Source organism: Falco biarmicus, chromosome 2 (assembly GCF_023638135.1).
Source record: "Falco biarmicus isolate bFalBia1 chromosome 2, bFalBia1.pri, whole genome shotgun sequence".
NCBI lineage: Eukaryota > Metazoa > Chordata > Aves > Falconiformes > Falconidae > Falco > Falco biarmicus.
The window spans coordinates 10,183,626-10,196,149 of NC_079289.1; the positions used below are offsets into that span (position 1 = coordinate 10,183,626).

At 39.4% G+C, this 12,524-nt stretch overlaps 1 protein-coding gene across 1 annotated transcript in view; it reads right to left on the bottom strand.

The window, feature by feature from the left end:
- Positions 1-12,524, bottom strand: part of NOX4 (NADPH oxidase 4) — a 117,496-nt gene that overhangs the window by 84,383 nt on the left and 20,589 nt on the right. The window contains exons 8-11 of the mRNA XM_056329241.1: positions 9,192-9,272; positions 4,448-4,676; positions 2,226-2,390; positions 2,015-2,077 (exon numbers count right to left, since the gene is read on the bottom strand). Of these exons, the coding sequence (XP_056185216.1) occupies positions 2,015-2,077; positions 2,226-2,390; positions 4,448-4,676; positions 9,192-9,272 (538 nt within the window). The remainder of the gene's footprint in view (positions 1-2,014; positions 2,078-2,225; positions 2,391-4,447; positions 4,677-9,191; positions 9,273-12,524) is intronic.

A 12,524-nucleotide genomic window follows, 5' to 3' on the forward strand; every position in this document is an offset into this window, starting at 1 on the left:
ATAGCTCCAAGATCTAGGAGGTTTTATACAAAAATAATTTTTCATAGCATGCATTATTATAGTATGCCATTTTAAATATTACATTAAATCCTCAACTCATGCAAAGAATCTGACTTCAATAAAACAACTTATTCAACTTAATCCTATGATCTAACTTAGTAGGTCCATGTCAGCAGTTTCTTTTCTGATAAAACCTCTCCTCATAACAAGTAAGTTTTGCCACAGAAGATTACTGAACCTGGCCTAATATTCTTTGATGGCATTATTTCTGGAAAACAAAATCACACAATCCATGCTTTTAGCAGTGTTATAATATAAGAGTAAATCTTTATACAGTCCCATAGTTTCCAAACTGTGAAATTAATACTAATTGATCAAATTATTACCATTATTTTAATTTCCACTGAGTTGAACAGTCAAATTAAAAACATGACGTTTTGAGATTAATGTTTAAATAAAATGTGTCCACTGGTATCGAACGGGGCTAACTTTATCAAATATAGCTATGCTAGGGCCAAATGAATGTAAAGAGCAATCGGAGACTTACACTAAGTTCTTTAAATTTATCCTCTGATCACTAAACTAATAAAAAATGTAAATAATACTGACTGAATCATTCTGCTCAAAAAAACAGCTAGCATTCCATCATACTCAATGCACACTATCTTTCAGCATTGCACACCTTGTTATCTTTATGCACTATACAGTGGGAAGGCTTAAAATTTGCCCTCTGGAGTTATCAGCAGATAAAAACCACACGCCTCTGCTTTCTACTGGTAAGGCGAACAGCCAGGAAAACTGCAAAAATCAGGCTATGCAAGTGCCAATGTTGCTTCACCAAGCTATCCAGAGGCAGTTTCCCTTAAGTGAGATTCAATCCCAGATGTATAGCACGAAATTTATTTTGGGTGGAACTTAGTGCGGGTTCCCCCATGACAGCAACTGCCTCCTGGCTTGGCACATAGGTAAAGAAACTAAAAAAAAACCAACCAAACCACAAAAAACAAAGCAAACCAAAACACCCCACAAAACCAAAGAACTGGAAGTGGACAGGACCTGCTTGTGCCCTCTGAATTTCACATATTATCTCAGGTAAAATGTCTCAGCCGTTCCATAGCACTAAGTACAATTCAGTGGGCATCAGATAGCAGTCATCTGTCCAGATATCAGTTATCAGTCCAAAGAAAAAAATCAACTGTGAGCATTTATCTCCATGGTCTTCTTGCAGAAGAATATCCATTTCAGGCAATCATAAAGCCTTTATTCCCTTTGGAAGGAAAAGGCTGCCACTAATACTTAACCTTAGATTCTGCTTTTTGTAACAGTACAGCCAGTGCAGCACAGTGATTTTTTTTTGGTAGCATCTCCCAGGCATTTGCACTGCTCACTCCTGGAGGACTTCAGGTCTGTTCATATACAATTTCATTGTATTCCAGTCTGTCTCCAGGGGGTCCAGTTCCCATTCTAGATCAATTAAGCTGAGTAAGTAATAATCCCAACGTTGTATGACTTCACTGGTATATCACTTTCATCAATATATCTCTTAATACAAAAATAAAGCAGAACACTTAGAAATTTCTTTTTTAATCTTGATGTTTTTCTAACTTTGGAAAAGAGAGTTGCAGGAATATCTCTTCACTGAACAGGAAAGACAACAGAAAATTCACTGCAATTTGTGCTCATTCTGTCTTAAGGTCTATAAAAATGGCTGAAACCTCTGTAATGAAACAATGATCAAAATCACATGGGCTTTATTTATTTATTTATTATTGCTTTTCAATTACGGAAGACTTTCAAAAAAATTCCCATTATCATTCTTTCAACAGTGGAGAAAATTAAGTATGTATTGAGTACTGTCATACATAATAATCATCCCATTTTGAATTCACTGGTACCCTCATGAATGAAAACATAAGCTCTTCTGGAAGGAATTTTCACCTTGAAGGAAATAAAGACCATTTGCTTACCAAATATAAATAAAAGGAAAAGTATGGAAAAAAACTGTATTTCTTACCATTGTAAGGGTGAATGGATGGCTTTCCAGTGCAGACACTCTTGGACAATGTAGAATCACATACTGAAACAAAATCAGCCAGAGAAAATAAAATGATAGAAGAAATATGTTCAAAACATTCAGCGACAGGTTAGTACCTACAGAGTGAAAGTCATCCTCATAGACAACGCTACGCAAAGAGCAGTAATTTTTTAGGGGCACATTAACTCACCTGGCCAGGCCTTGCTTTAAAGTTGTCTTTTATCATCCTTACTTCAAGGACGTTGGAGGGATGGCTTAACACTGACGTTATTGTGACTGGTTTATTGCTGCGGATGTAGCGGTACAGCCTCTCCACACAGTACAAGCACAGAGGTCCAGAAATCCAAAACCAGGTCTATGGGGGAACAAAAATATGTTACCTCAAGGACTTTTCATTTTATGTTTTCTAATTTCAAAACTACATGAGTGCTTGCAGGACCTAATTTCACATCTATTGTGGAACAGCATTTTGGTCACAAGTAACCTCTGTATCTCTCTACATGCAGAAATCCACGCGCATTATGGAGGCTTAATCAGTCCAACCAGCGGCAGCATCCACAAGCACAAACAATTTCAATCATAAACCTCATCAGGAACAAAATGCTAATGACCTCATTTGCAACCATGTTACTCTGGTTTTATGTAGTTAGACTGCAACTGGTTTCAGCAGTGATTGACACAGTACGTACACTGTTTCAAAATCTAACAGACCAGAGTACTGTAAAACTGGTTAACCTTTATGGAAAAACACTGTCTGACTTGCAATATTGTTTGACTATTAACTTTTTCTAATCACCTTGGGTACAAGCAAAAACCTAGGAAAGAAGCATTCTTGTGCTGTAGAATTTATGCTTATACTAAACTAGTGTAAAATCATAGAAAAGGGAGAGAAACGGGCACTTTTGAATCACCACTCGTTTGCCCCTGTGGAAGATGTGTACGCTAGGCAAATAATGCCCTGGAAATAACCGTTTCTCTGCACTGATTATAGGGGGAGCCCTGGGTGACTACCTCAGAGAGAGACATTTGCAGCTGCTCAGCTAAATCCCATCCTGACCCTACGACTCAATTACTGACAGCTTATGGCAGAGCTAACTACTAATTCCACATGTGCTCAGTCATTCAAGCCACAGCACTGAAGTGCCCTCGACCCGCATCCATCTTCCTTCCCCCGTGTTTGAAGTTACACATCAGGATCTCTTTCAACTAGCAGATTATTTAATTTCCTCAAGCACCTCTGGTGTTACAAACTTCAGTAGCTCACAAGACCTAAGGCCTCATTTTTTTTTACTATTTTTTTTTTAGACTTGGTATAGCTAAGTGCATAAAACACTTCCGAATCCAAAAAAGTTCTAAATAATGTTACAAGCTGCCAGGAGAACACTGAGTGGCCGTTTCTTTCCATGGCTCTTCTTTTCCTCTGAAAAGCTCTGAAGTCCCTAAGAAGGCTGTTTGATGTCCTGTGGGTAATATGGGGCCAGATATAAATTGATGCTTGTAATGCAGCAGTATTACTAAAAAACCAAATCCAAATAATTTCTTGGAGGAATTGAATGTAGAATTGACTGTTTCTTATTATGATTACATAATCCATAGAAAATGGGTTCCCACTGCAGCTAGTAAGGGACATATGTGTTCTACAGAAAACAATGATAATAGTAAAGAAAAACTCCTGTGAGGTCTGTTATGGGACCACCTTGAATGGTGGGCCTTGGACTTGTGAACTCTCTATTCCCAAACTTCCTCAGGCTACTTGCCAATACAGCCCAGCTCATCTTTTCTCAAAAGAAAAGAGAAAATTTGGATGAAGAAAAATCTGCTGCCACATAACATAAAGAAACAAAAGGAAAAGGCAAAACAGAAAAAGGCTTTTCCGTCCCCACTGTCATTATACCCATTTACCCATGCCACATATAAAACAAGCCTGTCTGCAAACAACAGGCTATACAAAGCCAAACCACAACCAACTGCAACCCAGAAATGACTTGCATCCTCACGGTAAAAAAAAAGAACAAATGAAGTTTGATTATTTCAATTAACTACCGCCTCACAATGCTTACAAAGGGGACTTTATGAATATGTTATATAAATGTTTGCTCTGAAGTGCTATGCTGTAATTTAAAGTCACATTTATAGCAAGACCAATACATCTCTTATCATGTTGAACAAAAAAGAACATTACAGCCAACCTCTTGACGCTTTTCCACCCTATTCTATGCACCACATTGTAATGCAGTTCAAGGTTTAATACAGATTGTTTTTTTCCCCACCAAATCTCTGAACGCCTGAAAAGGTTTTAATAATATTTTCCATTATTAAAACATCTGGTCTGGAAAAGCAATAATTAGTGGTTATGGCTGACTGAAAGACTTGGCATGGCTTGTAATACCTGAAACGTCGGATCATACAGACCTCTGGGAAGTGTGACTGGAACTTGGGTTCCTCAGAACAAATTCCCATAAAGTTATTTTGTACAAAGGGTTCTGGTACTGGTAAGTCCTCTGGGAAAGGCTCAGTAGTATAGTCAGGAAATGGCTCTTCAAAAGCCTTTGGCACCGTCATACTCTGTCGGAGTGTTTTGTTAGGATTAAAGCAACCAGGAGGGTGTTCCTCTAAGTTGGTCTGGTACTTGAGCACTCCCCTACAGGAAAATAAAAACAGCAAAGACACTGAAATAACAGTCAAAACTAAGCAACTTATCTTAATTCGGGGAGGGTTTTAGAAAGTGGTCACAAGGCTCATCTTCCGTAAGAATTCTATTACATTTGTTTTCAAGACTTTCAATGAGATCGAAGCTTTGCAACATTAGAGCCCTCTGTTACTAGAGGCAAGGTTTAACTTTTCCAGCTCACTTGGCACTCCCCCACTGAACAGCCTCAAGCTTAATACTGCTTGAAAGGGGAAAGATATTGTGGAAGCCTTGAAAAAAAAGTAAATAATCACATTTCCAGTTCAGTCACACCCAGGTTGTTTTCCTGGTCTTCCCTACAGTCAGCAAGCCCTGTTTTTTAAGGCAACCTGTATCACAAGTGGCCTAAGCTGCCAATTCATAAACTGCAGGAATGCTCCTGCTACTTGGTGTTTATTAGGTTTGCACACAACAGTGTAACTTGCTCCTTTGAGTATCATTTTTCTCAAATAGAAGCCAAGAAGAAAGTCCTGCATGGTAGGTAAGGAACCTTTCTTGCATATTATTTTGTGGGGTCTGTGCTCGTGTTTTAAGCTAAAGTTAAATTTATAGTAAAATGAAGTGAGAACTTTGCAGCTGCAGCTAGAAACAATAAAGAAAGCAATGGAAACAGGAGATGTTTTGAGGTATCTCAAACATGAACAAATCACTGAAAGTGAGGAAGAAACAATAATGCTAGCAATGAAAATCCTCAGAAGTACTACTTGCCTCCAAATCTGGATTAGATGACAGTAAAACCACAAGAAGGAATATTTTGGGAAAGAAAAAAAAAAAAAGGGCTAAATGACAGCTGTATAGGAGGTGCTGGCTGGAAAATAATGCACACTGACACAATGTCTGGTGAGACGTGCCCTCTGAGCACGGTGAGGCCATGTGGTGAAGGTTCATCAAGTATGCAATCAAATATAAGGACATATGGCCCCCCCTCCTCTCCTCAATGTACACACACAGCAGCAGCGGCGACAGAGTTTAACTCACAAAAAGAAAGCAAAGTACGACATCTGCAATACTCCCAACTTAAATGGGCTCCAACAGGCTACTGGCAATCTTCCCTACTGAAATGCAGTCCTGACAGCTAGTAACATGCTTCCCGCATGGTCCAGTGAATAATGTACAGCTTGGAAGCTAAACCCGCTCACTCTGAAGTCCACGTTCAGCCCTGGGAGAATCACTTGGGAGGTGTCTGTGCACCTCCACCCATGCTTCTGTCTGCATTTATTGTCTGATCATGCAGATCACCTGCATCTGGCATCCCTGTTGGTCGCTGCATATCTACAAAGTGACAGACACCCCTAGTATTAGGCTAGTTCCCTGCTCCACAAATGATATAGTGCCTCATGGATTTAGTTGGAAGTCACAGCACATGCGATATTTTTCCAATCAACCTTGTATGCATGCCTGCCAGCTGCTCCCACAGCTACTCTGCTCTCACAACATCCCAAAAGAGGATTCAAAGTTTTCCTTGAGACATGAATAGCTGAACTGCAAACATGAGCATTCTCTCCAGTGATATCTATTTTGTTTAAACTATTACAAACATGCTAACTGAGCAGCAAACTGGAATGACAAACCTGCCTGTTAACAGCAGCTGCAATGATTCCCCTTTCTGAGGCTGTCAAGGAAAGGCAAGTTGTCTTACACACCCAAGACCGGCTCCCATAAAGGTTGAGTTCTGCATAACTCTTAAGGAGCCTAAGATATATCTTCATATATTTATTTGGTGCAACACTTGTATACCTAAAACTCAGTGTGGATGTCAGTAAGCAGGAGACAGACATCTTTAGCAAACAAAAATTGGAGAGACAAAAAGGATAAGTCATGTGAAAGTGTCATAGGAGCTGAGCAACACAGCATGCAAGACTCGCATGGGCATACGTCAACGTGTGCCCCAATTTTCCATCCCCAAAACAGAGACAAAATTCACATCTGGCTGGAGTTGGAAATGATATATCACTATTTCTTCATATTTTTCTGATGATAAGCTAGAGGCCAATGGTTCTAAGTATTCTTATGGGGAACTGCACTGCTCCTATCTTCTCATCTGTTTTCTGCTGCTCAGCTCAAGGTGAGTTGCTTGAAGGGTCTGCTAAAGGTCAGTGTGGGTGGAATCACAAGAATTTTCAGCCTTTGGAAAATAAGTCTTTGGATAACTCTAGTGACAGCACAAAGGTCTTATTCTTAGCTCCTGTGAACCAACATAACCCATTTAACTCCACATTAATATCAAATTCAGATCCACTGAGGATCTGGCTCCAAATGTTTTGTACATTTTATAGATCTTTACATTGGTACTAGAAACATCAAGCTTCTATTTTACGTAAACAATTTTATGTTGTTGCTATTACTGGCTTAAAATACAGATAAATTAATGTAGATATGCACCAAGCCTTAAGCCACTAAAATATTTGAAAGTCACATTGCAAGAAGTACGAGAGCAATGAAAGTCTTTAAGGATAATTCCCTGATAGATTCTCCTCTCCCTTGGGGTAGGGTTGAAAGAACAAACGAGTAACATGAGAGATGAATCATACCACTTTATACACTGCTGAGAAGAACCTGACTACCCTGAAGAAGAGGATACTGTAAGAACATACCCATAATAGTTTGAAATAAAACAAGAATCCAGGAATACTGTGAAATACCGAAAAGGAGAGTCTTCCAAGACAGGTAAATCCTCGCCCAACCTGCCTGCGCAGTTCAGCCACAGGAGATGCATTGCTCTGTGGAGTAACTGGCCATGAGTCTGCAAATCTCTAAGAGATGCCATGCAGGAGTCATTTGGGCACCTAAGCGTGGCTATCTAAGCTTCCTTTCTTCTCAGAAGTGATCTTCTAATCAATACCACCAACAGCGCCCAGAAATCAATGCAGCTCACTTGAACATAGGTCTTTGTAGCAGCAAGTTGGTTGAAGCACCATTCAGGCTCCACTGACTGTATTTATTAGCACTCATTAGACTACAATGGAAAAAAACACTTAGAAAACATGCGGAGTCCTACATTTATATATCTTGAACTGACTCCCACTCTCCATGACTCATACTTCTCCCACTTTTAACTGACATTCAGTTCTTTCAGATTTGCACTGAAAGACTTTCCAATTCAAAACTAAAGAGGCTGCATACAAGATGCCTGTTTAGTGCTCAGTGTATTACCGCAGCCTTGGTTTGCAAATGTCTCCAACTAGACCTCTTCCTTCACGAAGTCACAACACCGTTAGGAATACAATGAGCAAAGGATAATACAGAGAGGGAGATGAATTAAACTGAACATGAAAAATACTCCGAAGGCAATCACTGGAACAGATTGCCTAGGGAGGTTAGAGGATCTCGGTCACTAGATGTTTTCAAGAAGTTAGACAAACACCCGTCAAGAATAACTTTTACAGTAAAAGGTCATCCAGGCCCAGGGTGGGGAGAACAGGTTAGATCCATCTTCCCCAGCTAAGAACAAGAGCTATGCCACAGAAAAAAAACAACAAAAAACAAAACCAAAACAAAACCAACCAACCAAACAAACAACATAGATACAAAAAAAACCCCAACAAACACACAATACAAAACCCCCAGCCCACAGAGAACTGGAATTATGTCCAGGAGTTTCAATTGTTTTGACCTCATTATTTCAATTCACCAGACCTCAAGCTGAGTTTGTTTTGTTCAACAATGTATTCCTACCGTGACCTTGCTAGGCCTAATTACCTTTCCCTGTTTGCTTTAAGCAGCGGTACTCTGTGTCGCACAGACGTTAAAGCACCCTGTGTTTCAGTAGATGTTTGATAACATGAGAAATAAACGCCATTGAAATACACCTTCCCTTTCCTATACCAACCTCTGTCTGCATCTACATCCACAAAGGAAACTTCAGAGCCATTAATGGACCAGATCTTCACCCAGTGTAACTTGTGGAAGCTGCTCTACCTTGCAGTAGAGCTGGGCTTGTTTGTGCCCAATACAGACCTGACCATCAGCTTCCTGGCACACGAAAACTGGTCTGATGTTTTTGAAAACAAGAAGAAAAAGTACTAAATTTTGTATCATAGCAATGAGAAAGAGATAATTAGGGTGAGGCCGTTCCTTTCCTCTCCTTAGGACTCAAAATGGAAGGTAGAGAGGAAAGAGAAAGGGATGAGCAACTTTGCTTCATGTTCTCCTCTCAGCAGCCAGGTAAGAGGAGTAAAAAAGAAACAATAATGTTTTCTTGATTTCCCCCTAGAAACTGGTAAAATGGACAAGGAATAAACTTGAAAGTGAAGAAATCTGTGCTAGTTGGCTGTAGCAACACACAATTCTCTAACCTACAGTCTGAACGTGTTTTAAACAAAGCCCTGTCAAAAACCTGGAGAGAATATCATCTTGTCAAGAAGCTGGCCCACTGTGCACAAGCAAGCTTGGGAAAGGCAGCAATCCAGGGAACTGCTCTTTCTGCCTGTGCTTCAGGAAAAGGGACAGTGTTTTCCATTTACTTACCCAGAAACGTGCAGCATCAGCAGCATATAGAAGACAAAGAAAAGGTTGTGCGTATACCAGAAGATGTCATAGTTTGAAACCCTGAAAAGAATAAACCATGTTTCAATGCTGTTTCACTCAGATGGAATCACTGCTAATTAAAAGCAGATCTGTGCACACAGGACATCATTATACACCCCACACAGTCATGTAGGATAGTCAAAGCCCAGTACGTATTCCTACAGGCACACTGTGCTTGCCAGCAATTAAATGTTGAGAAGAACAGGTGACTGGCACAGAAGTAAAAAGCTGAGGAAGAGAGACGAAGGACATAAAAGTACAGAGCCAGCTAAAGAACTCCTCCTCAATTAGAAGACTTCACTGCTTCCATAGGTCCTACTTAGACCCTATCAGATCCTTATAGGTAGAACAGTTCTTCAGTCTCCAGGCTCAAAACTCAGTCTCTTTACAGCAAGTGCCTCCTCACGTCCTCCCTGCCCCAATACAGGGCTGCAGTGTTTGATGTGTCCCGGCAGTACAACACACAAACAGGTAGCATAGCAAGAGAAGGGCTGGTGACAAAGCTAAAAGAAACTTGTGAAGGTATGGAGTAGAAGGAGATATAGGAGGAAAGGGAACTACAGCCAAAAGGCAACAAGAGGACAGGTAGGAGAATTTCTGGGGCAGAAGGCCACATTCCGTGGGACTCTAGGTTTGATGTTCTTGGGAGGAGCAAGAAGAACATTACCACTGTGAGGATCAGGAGAGGCGAAGGGGAAAGAGGGCTTCCTTTCATCAGTACTTGGTTAGGTAACATAAAAAGAATCAAGACCAAAGAAAATACCCATCTGGAACTGTTTTCTGTTAAGCTTGTTTGTTTTTTGCTTGAGTAAAATAGTCACCAAAAAACAACAACAACCAAATGGTTAAGAAAATACTCTACTTCATAGCACACAAACATACCTTTCACATTACACAGCATGGTAGGAGAGTTCCATCCAAAACCAAAAAACCTACCCCCATTTATAAGCCAAAACAATTATTAAATGAAAAAAAAACAACCTAAACTCTGAGAACATAGTTTAAGAAGCTACTCCGACATAGCTAACTTTTTTCAGAATTTCCCCCCACACACAGCCTTTTACATAAAAAGCAAACTACCCTTGCTTCAATATATCTGGAATGCACCCCGCATTTGTTTCTGTCAATACAGGACTTATTTTCTTTCTCATGACAGAAAAAATAATTTTGACAATCTGAGGGCCACCAAAACAAAATCCAAGCAAGGGCAGTTCTAAGGAACCCAACAAATGCAGGGGGCTCTGACACCCCCCACCCCCCTTCCCCCTGCCATCCTTCCCCCATTCAGCACTACACTAACACTTTTTCCTCCTTGAGGCTACTCAAACCATTTCCAACTACCCACTCTCCGGTAGGTATTTCCATGCAGTCACTCATCTTTATCTGTAAGGAGCTGTGGGAGCGAACTATATAAGCAAGATTGAAGTAAAGGATGATGGTGTGGGGAGTGGAAGCACAACGGGAAGGGACAAAGAGAGTAACATTTACCCCCAGGCCCAAAACAGGTCTTGCAGCTCTGGTTAAATCTGGTATCTTGCTACAACACCAAAAGCAGCACACTGAATTCATTTATATTGGATCTTGAGCATTTTTTTTCAGAATGTATCAATTTTTCAAAATTTCAGTGATGGAAAGTCAATCCCAGCTTCTGACATGCTGTTTTCAACAGTTAGTTATTATTAGTGATTAAAATTAACTGCACACCTGTTGTCTGAATATGTCTGAGTGTCAGCTTCCAGCCAGTTGAGCATTTTATCCTTGTTTCAGCATTCCTTCAGATACCTCTACTACAGAATCCTGGTTCCTCATATGTATCAAGTTTCCCTAAAGGTAATGAAGTCCTCTCAACTTCACCTCCTTAAACCAAAGGGATGGAGATCCTTGAACCTCTTACCATGAAGCATATTTTCCAACATTTTAATAATTATGTATTTCTTACTTGTATCCTTAAACCGTGTATCCTACAGATACATACAGTATTTGAATACATTCAACCTCCCTACTACTACATATATATTTTTACAGTTTTACAGAACATTTATTACTTTCTTTCCCTTCTTCTTAAGGCTTAAAATAGACATTACTGACCAAATGAATGCATTTCTTGGAAACACAAAGTCCTGAAAATTTCAAAGCAAGCTGAATATTTAATTTTAATTTTGGTTAACCTGCTTTAGAATTTTGGAGGTGAACACCTGCAGGAGTTAACTTGCTGAAAAATACAAGGGGAGATCGCCATGCTTTAAAGGGACACAGTAAGAAGACAGTTTTGGAAAAATATTTTTAACCCTGTTAGTTAGTTTTGAAAAAGAGGGTATATGTGGTGGTTTAGAAGATGAAAGTGAAGGCTGGACTATTTGGCTACAAAAGGGATGGCACTGAAGTAGCTATAAATTAATGTTCCTTTAAATATACAATTTTCAAAGTCACTAGAGATTGTGTTTAATGGAAATACTCTTGATCAACATTAATTTGAAAGTTAGTAAAAATGCCAACATTTATTCACAGGATTTATTGTATTTTCTAATATCTTCATAACCCTACCAACAAACAACTACCGAATAAAAGACGTTGGTCTAATTCTCAGGTATGACAGGACATAAATTTAGAAAATTTTTCAAACAATACTCACTTTCCCCTTTTAAAACATCCGCAGTTAATTCAATCCTCCTAATATTTATTCACACAGTTTACTGAACAAGTAAAGGCACAAAAATAACAGGATAATCATGCATAGAAAAATTTCAAGAAGAACAAACGAAAGAAGGAATTACTAAGCAGGTCAATGTGCAAGAGCGGATTAGGGATGAAATCCCAAGAAATTATAATAGCCTCCGAAATACTTTCTAAAAAGCACAGATTCTGACAAGCAGTGAACAATTACAATTAGTTTTCCTAAGATTATAGTGTGACCACAGCCATCATAAGGCATGTGAGAATCCACAGAGAAGGAGACTGAAAAGGGACAGAAATATGCACGTGGAAGCTTGTTTCCTTAGGAAAACACACTATAAGGACAAGCTTGAGCCACATGCCTGAGGGAAAAGTCAGAATAAAATTTCTAAATAAGAATTACAGCTAGAGTAACAGGAGATGCAGATGATGTCTTAAGGGCTTTGATTTTGCAGGCTAGATGGCAGAAAGACAGGAAAGCACTTGAACTCAGAGTAATTGAAGAAGGAAATAACAAGCATGTAACTTTGAAAGATGAAAACCTTAGTGCAAGAACCCCAAAATTATTATTTCCAAGAACGTGTTTGTAACTACATATAC